Raw genomic sequence first — 14,854 nt, forward strand, 5'->3', positions numbered from 1 at the left:
TTAAAACTATAGCAACCGTGCTCATGGGACTTTAGCCTGCTTGAAAAGGAACTCATTTTATAAGTGGTTTTTACTTTTTTAAAAATATGTAAGTATGAAGTGAGTTTTGTGATATAAACAGTTTCTTCCCTTTTCAAGATCTGGAGTTGCCCTTCTTCCTAAAATGTTGAGCCCTGTAGAGTATTGGCATTGTCTTTTTCAAACCAAGCCCCAGTAGATGTTCATTAAATGCCTACTGAATAAGTGGCAAACAAGTGTACCATAACCAAGAAGCCAGTCTTAGGGCTTCTGGAATTAGCTCTGCTTCTCTATGAGGATGTCTAGAAGTGTCTTTGGCCATTGGCCCCCAAGACAGGGCAACCCAGTGGCTGCTTACCTTCACTCAGGACTAGCTTCTCTTGGCCATTCTTGTGCCAGATCATACATCTGTCGGCCTCTCCTCGAAGTTTTGCTCCTTTGCAGGTGGTCATTGGGAGAGCATTATTGAACAGAAGTTTGTATTATTTGAAAGCTTGTCTCAAAAGCTAGGTTGAGTGCCACACTGTTGTCAGAACTCCTGTAGATATGGCCTCATAGTTTTCTGTTGTATGCGCACTATGATGGAAAGAAAAAGATAAAGAGGAGTAGCAGAACAACACAGATCATGTATCAGAGAAAGAAAGAAAAGTACTGGATGGTGAGAACCATTCTTAAAAAACAATCTGAAGGCAAACTTTTTAAATCATTGATTTGGGGGGGCAATAAGAATCAAATAGGAAAAAAAAATTCCTAACCAACCTGTGGTTGCAAAAGCACTGGATGTGATTCTTGGATTGAAATATAAAGCATATTGTAATTGAATCCTACAAAATAAATTGAACATTTTTTGTATATCAGCTGTGCACGTTGAAGTAATTAGAAAAGGCAAACAGAATTGGGTGTCACATTAATTGGTATTTACTTTGAAAAGCATTTTGGTTTCTCTTCAATGATTTGTACTTTGTATGAATTTAATTAGATGCTATGTGCCCCAGGTTGTATTTCAGATGAAAATGGGGAATTTTGGCAACAAACAATTGAACTGTTTTATCAAACTGCTTTCGCTAGAGAAAATGATCACTTGTGTGAGGACAGAATTGAAAGCACTTCATCATGAGAATGATGACATCTGAAAGCATAAGATTTGTTGGCTATTTCCTTTTTGAAACCCAAGAAATTATTAAAATGAATGCAATAGCTTCCTTCCCATGCACATGGCCAATTGTCTGCGTTTGGATGTTAGCCCTTGTTAAAGCTCCCTGGGTTACGTTGAATTTTAACTTTGTCAATCTAATAAACTGAAAAGAACGAGCATTACCCATGCCCGTAAATGGAAAACTCCAAGGAGCTGTCCAGTGTGAAATACCTGAATGAATGAAAACCTTCTGTTATTTAACTTGAATGGAGGTGAACCCGACTGGCAAATATTGGAACGGGAAGTGTAGAAAGAAACCAGACATTAGTAGCCAGTGACGTTTTGCCATCTGAAGCTTGGCAGAGGTGGCAGCACCAGCAGTTGCCTTTCCGGGGATGCTAGGATTGCTCTTGAGCTACTCAAGAAGCATGTGGGTAGAGTTCAGCAAGCATTGCCTTCCGTGCTTGAGCTCTATTCTCAGTGACTGAGCGGACACTGATATTAAAATGGTGCTTACGGGTGGTGAGAAACAGTTCAGTCTTCAGGGGTGATGGTAACGGTGCCCATATTCTCTTATGCCTTGTAACAGGTAATTAGTGCTTGAAGACATTGCTAACTTACATTTGAGAAATTTTATATGATAAGCTTATAGTTTGAATAAAAAGGAGTGTTCCAGAAATAGCTAGAAGTTAGAATTAAAATACACAAAAGGGAAATTTTCCTTTTCTTCATTACTAATACCAACACATGCATTTACAACTTCAGTTTGCAAACCACTTTTCTGCGCATTACCTTGTGCATCACAGGTTTCATTAAGCAGATAGTATTCCATTGTTGCTCTGCTCAGAGCGCTAGCCTTGCCCACAGTTGATCACCAACTTTACCCACTTCTGCCCAACTGCTCCTTCTCCTTCTGCCTTCTCTGTCAATTAGGAAATGTAATTTTATCTTCCCTTTTATTTTAACTGTTTGGACCAAGTGATTGATTTGGGGCTTGGAGGCAGTAAGAGGAAAAAAGAAAGGATTATTTTCTAAAATTCTATGAGATAAGCAGCTTCCGTTTTATTATCTGCCTTGTATAGAAATATATTTCAGTTTGATGGTTGGTGACAGCAGTAATTTTAAAAATCTGTTCTTATGTCTAACAATTGGGCAAAGCAAATTCCAAGGAAGACTCGGCAGGTGAGGGGTATGGTCAGAAGTAGCTCCTGTTCCGTGGATGGCATAGTTCACCTGTGTCCCTGGCTTGGCAGAGATTTTTGGGAAGAGAGACTTGGCAGGCAGGGAGCGGGTATGTGGACAGTGAGAAGAGGTAAAGAAGCATCTGGAAATACTTAGAATCTGTAATGAGATAATTAAGACTAATTAGCAAGCCCTGTAGGCAGAAAGCAACCCATTAAGTCCACATCCAGTTTTAATAACTTACCTGGTTTTCAGGGGAGAATCCAGAGCACCCCAGGAAGAGATGCTTCGGGGTGAAACTTCTAGGCTAAGTTTCTTAGAAAAGAGCAGCAGTGCTCCTCACTGGGAATTGTGATTTTCTTCTAGGAACTAAGCTAAGCAGTCTGGTTCCCTAGCCAGTGAAATTTCCAAGAGCCTCACTTTTCTTATCTGTCTGTCTTTAGGACTTGACCTGTTGTTGAGCTGGGGGTGTGGCTTGAGTAATAGGACATTTGCCTAGCACGGGCAGAGCCCTGTGTTCAGTTCATAGTAGCAGAAGTCCCATTGTTTAGTCTCTTTCATACATCTTTATATCATTTAGAGGAATTCCCAGCACAAAGCAAGCATTTGGTAAATAGTAAGAAACATTTATTAAAAGTCAGACTCGCTGACTACCAGGGAGACCTCTAAGTGAGGGATGTTCAGGGCTGTTAATGCATCAAACCGTGCCCTTGGTATCTAGGGCTATTATTTCCCTATAGAAGCAAGCACTGACGACACTTCCTGACAGATACTGAAATACCCTGGCCTGCCTGAAGCCACAGGTCATTTCAGAGGTGGATGGGACTCATCCACCTAGCGGAGAACTGGAAACAGGAGCGGAGGCCGCATTTGGCCCTTGTTCAAAGGAGCAGTTAGGCACTGTCTCAAGTCTTGACGAGAAGAACTTTGTGCTCTCCTGCGGACGCTCTGGGTGCAGCTGTGGTGTGGACCTAAACATGGCAGGTTACGGACTCTCTGAGGCCCCCGCTGCCTGAGTTTATATTTTTTGTGGATCAGCATCTTTATCTTGGAGAAGCGAAGGTTTGTTGGAGCAGCTCTGTTCCCAAAGGAAAGTGTACTGGGACAGCAATCTGTGGTCACACTTTATTTAGCCAAAGTACCAGTGGCTGTCATTTATGAAGTTCTAGCAAGGGGAGTTGCAGATGGCTAACCCCACACAGCTAGGCTTAGAAGGTAAATATCAATCTCTCCGTTACAAGCAAGGACAGCCAGGCTTAGAGGTTGGAGAGTCAGGACTCAGGCTGAGACAGACCTCCTGACTTGAATGCACTTTTTTCAGTACCTTTCTCTACCTCTCGCAATATTTAGACTTTTGATGGGGAGAACCACATTGAGAAAACAGAGTAAGATTTTGCTTTATGTATATACACAGTGAGCCCACTTCACTCACAGCTTGATACCACATGGTAGGTAAGTATTTCAAAAACAAACATTTAAGCCAGGCACTGGTGGTTCACGCCACCTCCTAGCTGCTCAGGAGGCTGAGATCTGAGGATCGCAGTTCAAAGCCAGCCCGGGCAGCAAAGTCCGTGAGACTCTTATCTCCAATAATCCACTAGAAAACCAGAAGTGGCGCAGTGGCTTAAGCGGTAGAGTGCTAGCCTTGAGCTGAAGAGCTGAGGGACAGCGCCCAAGCCCAGAGTTCAAGCCCCATAAAAAAAAAAACTTTGGCTGCTGGTCTTTAAGACAGGAGTCCACCATGTAGTTGCCAGCCTTTTAATAAAGACTTGACTTTAAAAAAAAATTTAATTCCTGTACACACATACTTTCCCTGGTGCAGAGAAACTCTCACTCAGTCCTTCGTTATTGGTAGTTGTATTCACATCACTACATGATATGCTGGACGTTTGCCTGGCTTTAATTTTGTGAAAATATGCCTTTAAAAAACAAGGGGCACTCAAAGCTAATGTGCCTAATTTAAATAATAAAGTGTGGCGTTAGTTCTGTTGTTAGCAGAAGTTGAGTGGTATAACGGGGAAAACACAAATTGCGTATAGGCGGCATTGAACTCTGTGCCTACTATATATTGTATGTGTAGGATCTGATCATATTCAGCCATTGTTTTTTGGTTTTGGCTTTTTGGTGGTGGTGGATTTGGGTGTATGTGTGAGAGAGAGACAGAGACAGAGAGCGATACATTGGGAAATGAAACCAAGGCTTTGTACAAGCTAGGCAGCGCTATGCCACTGAACTACATCCACAGCCTTCTTGTTGTTGTTTTCAGATCAGGCTTTAAGAACATGAGGACCTTAAATATTCACCTTTATTGAGCAACTGTCACGCATTCAAACACAGTATTTACCTAATAATGCCAGGCACTGTTTTGGCACTAATACTAAAATGCTAGTGCCATCGCTGCTGTGTTCTGAGTATCCCCCTTTTCCCTCCTTTCTTTCTTTTTTGAGCTCATGCGTGTTAGATAGGCATTCTGAGCCGTGGCCCACACTTCTAGTCCCTTTCTGCATTGGTTGTTTGCAAGGTGGGATCCTTTTATGTCTTGGTCTCCAGGCTAATAATGTTACCGTGTTTCCCCATGTTGCAGGAGGTAAAGGCGGCCACCAGCCATTAGCTGAGATGGAGTCTCAAATTTTTTTCTGGGACTATCTTTGAACTGTCATCCCTGGTCTCTGCCTCCAGTGTAGCTAGGGCTACATACTTGAGCTACTGAGCCCAGATGAGCAGCTTTCATTTTTCCTAACGTTTGATCTTAGAGTAAAAGAGAGGTAGGTTTATCCCTATACATGAGGGAATTAAGGCTCACAGAGATTCGAAAGTATCGCAGTTAAATAGTGTGTGGTGAAGTCAGGTAGCTGGGCCTGTTTATGGAGAAGCCTCACTTCACACACCATCACAGAAACACAGCGGTACACAGTTCCAGCACTCCAGAAGCTGTGCCCAAGGTACTGTCAGTGTGAGCTCATGGTTGATCATTTACATATGCACATTGTAAGTTTTGTCTCCTTCAGCCCCCACGGTGTCTCTGGTCAAATGGTGGTGGTAATGGTATGATACAGGTAGTGTTAGAGTGTTGCTGGTTTTAGGGAGCTATGCTTAAATATCTGTAATTCAAGATTTTTTTGTGTGTATGCTCCTACTGGGGCTTGAACTCAGGGCCTTTCCTTAGCTTTTTCCCTCAAGGCTGGCACCCTACTACTTGAGCCACAGCTCCACTTCTAGCACTTTGGTGGTTAATTGGACATAAGAGTCTCACGGACTTTCCTGTCTAAGCTGTCTTTGAACCACAATTCTCAGATCCCAGCCTCTTGAGTATCTAGGATTACAGGCGTGAGGCACTAGTGCCTAGCTTCACAACAAACTTAGACTATTGTGAAAAGAGGAGGCAGAAAGGAGAGGGGCCGGGGGAGGGCATAACTCAAAGGTAGAATGGTCACTTAGCGTGCATGAAGTCCTAGGCTTAATCCCCAGCAAGAAAAAAGAAAAAGGCTGGGCATGATGCCACAGGAGACCAAAAAGAGAAGGAAGAGCATTTGCAAAGGGACTGGGGAGCACGCACCTCGGCGCTCTGCGTCGGTCTGCCGCCACCAGCAGCAGAAGAGGCACAGCACGGCTGCACACCACCTGACAGGGCGTGTAATTTGGTCTGTGTTCGTCTTCACTTAGGATCTTTTGTCTAGAACAGCAGATTAAGAAAGGTTTTGGCATGGTTTTGTCAATAAAACCAAGTCCTTGGACTCCGTTAGACTACTGAAACAAATTACGTGAGTTCAGAGGGAAGAGAACCATCATAAAAAAACAGCAGTTATCCAGATCAGCCCCTCTTTAAAAGAGTCAGGAGAGACCAACATCGTGGTCGGTGAGCCCCGGTTCACGGTGTGGCCTGGGTGACGGGTGTGGCTGGTCTCCCAAATGAGGCTTGTGTACAGTGGCCTGCATTTTAAGCCCTGTGTCCCCAGCTATTTGGGAAGCCGGCTAAGGCTAGCCCAGGCAAGAAGTTAGCAACCAGTAGCTGAGCGTTGTGTCATCGCAGTTACTCCAGAGGTGGCAGAGGGAGGACTGGGATCCCAGGCTGGCCCGGAGAAACAGGCTGAGGCCATATCCACATTGTAACTAAAGTGTGGAAGGCCTGGGGCCTGGCCTGAGCGTTAGAACTCCCGTACTGCACCCTAGGTTCCTTCCCTGTGAGGTTGTGGGTAGGTCAGGTTCTCCAATGCTAGCAGGCATCTGAATCGCCCACGAAGCTTGTATTTGGTAGAAGTGTACATCGAACGCGTCCCTCAGGGATGCCCAGGCTGCCGAGCCGAGGTTGAAGGCCTTGCCTCTCTGCTCCTGGCCCCGTCTTTTTATATATCTGCAGATGGAGTGGGAAGGACTGGCCCCACCCTGCTCTCCCCAGGTCAAGCCGGCCGCTGCATGCTCACCTGCGGCCACTTGGCCCCTTGCCCCAGGCAGTCCACCCCAGCCCTCACCGAAAGTGCCATTCCTAGGTCCCATCTAAGCGGGACCCGAATCCAGCCCTTGCACAGCCTCCACGCCCACCGGGAGGTCTGTGCCCCTCCTAGCCCTTCGCTGATCCAGTCCACTCTGTTCCTTTCCTGTTCACTGACATTGTCCTAAGAAAGCTTCTGGTTGCTGTCTCTTCTTGAGTTCTTCTTTCTTTTTGGGGGGGGAGGGGTCTGGTCATGGGGCCTGAACTCTGGGCCTGGGCGCTGTCCCTGCACTCTTCAGCTCAAGGCTAGCGCTCTACCACTTGAGCCACAGCGCCACTTCCGGCTTTTTTCTTTTTTGCTTATGTGGTGTTGAGGAATGGAACCCAGGGCCTCAGGCATGCAAGGCAAGCGCTGCACCACTGAGCCACCTTCCCAGCCCTGAGTTCTTCTTTCCTGCCAGTGTTCTATTGAAACATTATAGTGGCACGGAAATGAGGTGTGGACCGCATCATTTCACCTCCACCCGTGTCAGCCACACTTAGCCTTTCTGTTTCTTCATCAGTAAATGGGCTGGCTCATGGTTCTCTGTGGTATAATATCAACAAGATAATCCAATCTAATTTCCAAAGAGACTGCTTTTGAAAAAAATAGAAATGACAGGTTGTGTATACCTGTGTATGAAGTGAAGCTTCTGCTTTAGCAGAAACATTGAAGAAAATTTAATATAGGATTTCTCTTTTTCCTATTGTCCATAATGAAAAGGAAATAAAATGTGAGACGTGTTCCCGGAGAGGATAGAGAAAATCCAGTGACACCTGGGAGACCCTGTCCTTTGGGGCATATAAAATTTCCTTTGCCATCTACGTAATAAATCAGTTTGAAAACGAACACATCTAAAAGAACACTCAGGTAGAACCCTCTGGGCGCCTGAGTCCACGAGCCCTTCAGGTCCGTGGCACCTGAGAGAAGGGAAGAATAGACCCTTGTCTCGGCGGCTTTGGCAGCAGCCTTCCTGGAGGCCTCAGAGACCCAGAGGCTGCAGGGCTGAGCTGCCGAAGGCATGAGCCTATTAGAGCCAATAAAGAAAATGGCTGGTAAGTAATTTTTCTATTTCATTTGGTGCAAAAGAGAAGGCAGAGCACCAGAATATTCAATGAGCCGAGGCACCCATGTGGAAGGGCGCGACCTCTTCCTGGGAAGCTTTCTAAGCCAGGAGAAGCGCTCAGGGTTGAGGTTAACATACAGTAGTATGCAGGTTAAACCATGTGTGACCCTTTTATTTCTCTGATAGGTGAAGATGAGGATGAATTTGAGAATTTTATGCTGCCTCTTACAGTCTCTTTTGAAACAGTGTTACAAATATTCAACAACAACTTTAAACAGGAAGACGTGAAGGTGGGTTTTTGTCCAATGAAGAAAGATGATTTTGTTCTTACATGAGTTCCAAGGAGGGAGGGAGGGGGGAGAGAAGGGAGAGAGAGAGGGGGAGGGGGGAGAGAAGGGAGAGAGAGAGAGAGAGGGAGGGAGAGAGGAGGAGGGGGGAGAGAAGGGAGGGAGACAGAGAGGGAGGGGGGGCACTCTGGGCCTCCTCAGGCTTGCCTGCACTCCAAACTGTACTTTTCAAGGGAGCCCAGCCCTAGCTTCTAATACAAATGGACTTTGAAGTCTGAGTGATATTGGACAGCCATCTCATGATTGGACAATGAGCTTGTCTTTTAGAACATGCCTCGTGCGCACCTCTTAGACTAGACCTTGTATGTGTCTACTAGAACGCACCTGTGTGTGCACCGCTTGAAACATCTGTTCTCTTATCTACCCTCTGCTGGATGTTTCAACGCATCCAAGAGGAAAATGCACAAAGACACAACATGCTTAAACACTCCATCTCTAAATATTTTTAAACAAGAACTTATATAAATCAAGACTTTATTAAATGGCTAGGCATATATGTGCAAATAGGAGCTGGTCTTGAAGTATTGCATTCGTAACTGAACAAAGTGATTAGGATAACTGATAGCTAAATAAGGTTTTTATGTGCCTGTGGGAGCCATATTAGGATTGATTTGACAAGTCAGTTCAGCTGTGGCAACAGTCGTAATATCTAAGACCACATTATGTTTTATTAGTAAAATCCTTAAGTATAGCAAGCTGTTTGTGACAAAGCTGCCCTATTTTAACATGGGGGATGGGAACCACAGCTCTGCTACACAGAAATAGTATCTCCTGGAATTATAATGTATCAGGGCTATATTAAATAGATTGACACTGATTATCGTCTTTGAAAGAATAACAGATGCACTCCAGAGAGTCTAGGCACCTTTGATGGTGATGCTTGAGTCAGACTTTATTGTTACATGGAATATGTTGAAATATTAACCCTCTTTTGCATGGCTACTCTTTCCTTTCACCAAAAACAAAAATAAAAATAACAGGAAGAAGCCAGATGGAAAAAATGATGGCTTTCGATGGTATCTGTGGAATCTTCCTCAAAATATAATTCTCCAAATGCTATAAATTTTAAAGTTCTTAAAATGACTGTTTACCAGTGTGCCATGGTTCTGAAACGATACAACTGGAAAAGATCTTGCATATTTTCTCTGTGTTTCCTGTATCGCTGAATTTTTTATCACAATTTCTATTTAGGTTAACTATATTTTTAGATGCCTTGCAAATATTTCTGCTGTCCAGTAAAGTCAGCTTGAAGGTGACTGTTGCTGCCCTTATCAAAATAAAGCAGTGAGCACGTCAAAAAACACCATCTTTATAAAAATTACATTTGTCTCATTTGAAGATTTCATTATGTTCTAAGCCTGTTTTGATGTAATCCCATCTAGTTTGATAGAAACCGTCTTCCTAGAGTCATTTTTAATGGAGTTCCAGTGATATATCCCTAAACCAGCAAGTTCTTAACGACCCTGGAAAGTGACTGCTTGATTACACTTTAACGGTATTTGCAAATAAAATCACAAGTAATTAAGGGAAATCTCCAGGCTTTTGAGCAAGTCTGATGCATGATAGCTGCCTGATTCAGCTTCATCTAGAGTAATGCTGTGTAGGCAACAGCCACCGAGATCAATAGCAACGTAATGATAGTGGCAGAATTAAGTGAGTAACCTGAGAACTGTGACTCAGAATGCACGCAGCTGCCACGAACCAAGGCCATACAGTGCACTCCGCGCTTCCGTCCTAAATGTTCATCAAAAGACGCCCTGCAGGAAAATGGAGTTAGATGCTCTTTATTGCTGATCGTGTCTCTTGCCACATTTATCAGGGAAATTGGATTAGCAGTTGGCAGCTGCAGGTAGACAAGATTCTGCAGTGATTAAATATGCAGCTTGGCTGCATTTGTTGTGACAGACCTTTAGTAAATTCTACTGTAAGCACCATCTGTCTAATTTGTGTAAAGAAAACTTGGTGCTTTAAGCTACCGGTAAAGAACTAAATCTGTTGCTTTATCATAAACAAAACTTTTGCACTAAATGCTTTTAAGTGTAATTTATTAGGTTAAGACTGTTTTTCTATCTTGATGAGTAAATAATACATGCAAAGTGCTTTCAGGTACTTCATTTTGCAACTGCCAGAGATAAAAACAGTCCAGTTTTGTTCGTCAATAAAGTATTTAGTATTCCAACCCACAGGAGGTGATTCTGTTAAAATATCTCTATGAAAATGCTGCCAGACTGCCAAATTCATTTAATTTATAATCCTTACCAGAATCTTCTAACTCCCTATTTATAGATATCTTTCAAATGCAGATTTCAGGAGGTCTTAAACATTGAGGACCTGTGTTGCCAAACTGAAATATAGTTGTGAGGAAAGCAAATGCTGCAAAACTGTTTAAATTTATAGCTTTGTTTTCCTACTTAGTCCTAATAAAATTGAAGAGCATGTTGAATTTCTGTCTGAGGTTTTTGCCTCTTAAAAAGTGAAGGGGAAATAGAAAACACTGTGACAAATCCCAGCCCTAGAGGGCTATTTCAAAATGTATTTTCTCCCTGTAATTTTATCCATAGTAAAATGTAGTGCAGTGCTCCCTTGAGTCATGAGCGTTTTTGATTTGGCCATGACGTCATTGTTGCAAGGAAAATGAATGAAAACTTCTCAGAGGAAGAGGAGCAGTTAAATAGGACCTTGCTATCTTTAGTCCCTTCGTAAAAACTCCGCGATGTTAAATTATTTAAAATCCTTGATTTTCAGCATGTGCACATTAAAAGTTTTCGCACTAAGTGCCAAATGTTGCAAACAGCACTTTAACAGAATGATTCTGCTTTGATCCCTGTAGCAGTTCCTGAATAATTTATCACAGGTTATTGCCTTAATTCTGGAGAGGGATAGAGCAATAAAGGCAGATGAAAACACTCCAGTTGAAACACCTTGGGGCCTGCTCATTCCTCTGACACGGCTCTTTTGTTGGAACTATTTAGAGGTTATTAAGATGTGTCTCCAGAATTAAGAGTATGCTGTAAGGATGAAGACAGCCATCTTAATTCTAAAGACAAAGCACAGTGACCCTTCACCTTCTTTTTCTTTGTTGTTATTATATAGTAGAATTATGAGGATAATATTATAGCTCCCCCAGTAGTGCCACTACAGTAAAGGGTCTGTCAGACTTTCCATTAGAAACCCTGTTTGGGGGTCAGGGTGGAAGGAGCGGCCTTTCAGCTGCTTCCCAGCCCATCCGTCTCATACTTGGCACACAGACAACTGTTCTCCACGCGGCGTCCGGAAGCTCTCAGCAGTTTCTCCTTGAACTATCCAAAAGGAGTCTGAGGAATAGATGCCCAGACCTACCCCACTCGGCAGACACAGCCTCACTGAAAATACAGGGCACATCACCTCTCAGACCAGTGACCGAGCGTTCTGCTGCCCTCTTCTCCAGCCCCCAGCCAGACCGCCGCTCACTCCCAGGTTACTCCGCAGCTTAGCTGAGCTCCTGCTTAAGCATCTCCTTGTTTTCTACCAGCACTGTGTTAAAAAGTACACTCTTTTAGTGCTGTGTGTTTATCTGTCTAGACTATTACAGCACTTCCTGTTGCTTTCAGAGATAAAAGGCATAAGAATATAAGAAATCTGTTTCTTCTGTTCATTCATGCTGCACTTCCTGCTCAGCTGAATCTATTTTAAAAAAAACTTCTATCTGGTTGTTTTACACTTTGTCTGCTCTGTAGCAACATTTCCTAAAGTAATACATGGATAAGATTCTGTGGCCCATTTTACTGCATTAAAAAAGCTGTGGATTTAAGTCAGTCATAACACTTGCATTAACTTGATATCGTTAAGAAAGAAAAACTGTAATCAAATAAAAATTGACCTTTTACATAATGGTGATACTTTAAAATACAAAAAAAAAAAAACCCTGTTGTGCTAGGCACAAAGGAAAATTCATATTTTTGCTGTTAATTTAGAGTTGGATGGTGGGTTATCTTATGTTATATGAAAACTTAACATTTTGGAAGAGTGCTCTGTAACCTATCAAATGTGTATAATAAGAACAGAACAAAAAGATCACTTCACAGATGGCAAAAAACAAGTGTAGATTCCATAGGATTGTATAGACTGCAGCCACTGTAATTGTTGAAAGAAGGCTCCTTTAAAGGTTCACTTTTTGTTCTGGAATCTACAAGAAATGTGGAACACTGAGAATGAAAAGAAAAGAGTTCCAGGTTGTGAGGGATTAAAAAAAAAAAAAAAAGCTACCTAATATGTAGAAAAAAATTAAGTACCAGCTATCACCAGGTAATTGCAAGGAGTCCTATTTGTTATAAAAAGCAAACTCTGGGGGCTTTATGATAGAGTAAAGCATTTTAGAAAGCAGAAACAAAATTTTAGTGTTTTTAGATTCAGAACTTTGAGTAACCATCACTGCAAACGGTTAGGCAGTAGAAACAGAATATTCTTATCAACGACTTTCAGTTACGCTGAGTCATCTGCCAGGTAGAATGGGATTCCTCTAACAGCTAACCTGTTTGCTGCTTTGAAATGTTGGTTAGCCATTAAGGTGAGGATCAGGATTCACTGCCTTCTTCACGGTGATTTAAACTACTTCCTGGAGAGGTTTTTATTTATCACCCAAGTGTGAGGAAACATAAAAATCTGGTAAAAAGTTCAGAGACCATTTTGTGGCAAAATATTTCTACCAAAACACTACACGCAGCAATCCCAGTTGCACATGTTCTGCAGTTATGTTGGTTTGTGTTCTTTGTTCTGGCATTCTAGCATCTGTTCATGGGTCTTCTTCTTCTCTTCTCAAGCATCATCCTAAGGACAGCTTAATTACAAGTCCAGACTATAACTCAGATCTCTTTCATTCAAATCAAGAGGGATTTCTTTCTTCCCTTTTTCTCTCTAAAAGTATTTATGGACCACTTACTATGCATGAACCAGGCTCTTGGTAGGCATTTTTACACACAAGTTTATTCCTGCTAGTCCTGTGTGACAAGCCATTATTAGTCCCTTTTATCAAGGAGCAAACAGAATGATAAACTGCCTTGCCACCAAGATGTGTGTGTGTGTGTGTGTGTGTGTGTGTGTGTGTGTGTGTGTGTGTGTAGAGAGAGAGACAGAGAGAGAGAATATAGAGCTTCTTTATAGCTTTTTTGCCTGAAGAATACAACTATCATTTTGGGTATATCATAGTAGATCACTTAGCCCATTTTATTTTGTCCTAAGTTTTTTAAACAGTCATTAGGAAAGTGTAAGTGTGTAGCCCATTTCCAGGGCAGACTAAATTGTGTAGTGGGACTGATTTTATACAAGTCAATGCTATTAAGATTTGCTGTTATTAAATAATGTCTTAACCCTGTGCATATTTATTTTGTAAAATTATCATTCTTTTTTCTAATTTGGCAGGATTCAGAAACAAAAGGTATTAAGACTGTAAATGCTCACAAGCTACTGGCGTGATGAGTTCAATATATAAGAAACAAAGTGGAGTTGGTCAGCAGATTGGTGGCCTATTTGTTTAAAGAGTCTGGTTTTCTATAGAAAAGGATCTGAGCGAGACATTTTAGCTAATGAATCAAAATCAGATATGTGGTCATTATTGCCTGATTATTACTCCATCTGCTCTGCGCTAACGTGAAAATCAATTACTGTGTCTCTTTCCCACTGACAGCGTATGTTGATCGGGCTGGCAAGAGATCTTCGAGGGATTGCCTTTGCACTAAACACAAAGACCAGCTACACCATGCTGTTTGACTGGATGTATCCTTATTACACTGTGACAATACCAGCTCTGTGCACAGAGGGATGCCAGGCCCCTTGCTTTCGTTTAATCGTGTGGCACAGTAGGGAAGAGGAAACAAAGCTAAATGAACTAATGTGTAATCAGCTAAAAATTACAACACAGAAGCAGCAGTGCAGATAACTGAGCGCAGTGCTTGGAGACCCAGTTCAGAGAGGTCACTTTTTTGGTGTCATTAAATATTGACAACTTAAAAATCACTTCCCCCAAATGATTGTTTATGTTGGGGTTGCAGGAATAATCTTGCTAACATCTTAACCTCAGGATCAGTGAATCCTGCCGTTTGGCATTTTTGAGGCTATATCAACCTCTGCTCCAATCTCAGCAGGGCTGAAGAGGGAACTTTACCTCTGAAGCATAACTCCTTATACTACAGTTTGTCATTATGATGAAAATATTAATAGACGTGAACGAGGGGGAAATGGATGGTTAGCAGTTGTCTCAGTGTAAAAATTGAATTTACTACTAGCAAGCCCTAATACAGAGAGAAAAAACATGTCCACCGACAACCCTGTCATAAAAGAATCCAAAGAGCACAGGGCTCAGAGCAGGACAGACCTGGCCTGAGACCCAGCTCTTTATCGACTATACAAAGCCAGAAAGGCATTCTGCCTCTAAAAGAGAAACAGTACCATACGTAGGTCCTGTCCTGACCAGTAACATATGCACGCTGCCTTCTGAATGATGTGTGGCACTCCTGTACTGGTTACACACACTGTTAACATCTTAATAGTGACCACTTACATAAGTCATATAACTATAAAATGGTTTCCTGCCTTTTATCAAATGATTTAGGGGAAACCATCACAGCCCATAAGAAAAATTCTAGTTTACCTTCAAAATTGC

At 42.4% G+C, this 14,854-nt stretch overlaps 1 protein-coding gene across 4 annotated transcripts in view; it reads left to right on the forward strand.

Annotated features, from left to right (window-relative positions):
• Ranbp17 (RAN binding protein 17) overlaps positions 1-14,854 on the forward strand; it is a 216,685-nt gene that overhangs the window by 148,119 nt on the left and 53,712 nt on the right. For all 4 annotated transcript variants that reach the window (XR_006146423.1, XM_042672349.1, XM_042672352.1 and 1 more), the window contains 2 exons: positions 8,057-8,160; positions 13,880-13,968. Coding sequence is in view for 3 of the 4 variants with exons in the window: in XM_042672349.1 (XP_042528283.1) it covers positions 8,057-8,160; positions 13,880-13,968 (193 nt within the window). In the remaining variant the exon portion in view is untranslated. The remainder of the gene's footprint in view (positions 1-8,056; positions 8,161-13,879; positions 13,969-14,854) is intronic.

Source organism: Dipodomys spectabilis, unplaced genomic scaffold (genome assembly GCF_019054845.1).
Source record: "Dipodomys spectabilis isolate Male_0828 unplaced genomic scaffold, ASM1905484v1 ptg000699l, whole genome shotgun sequence".
NCBI lineage: Eukaryota > Metazoa > Chordata > Mammalia > Rodentia > Heteromyidae > Dipodomys > Dipodomys spectabilis.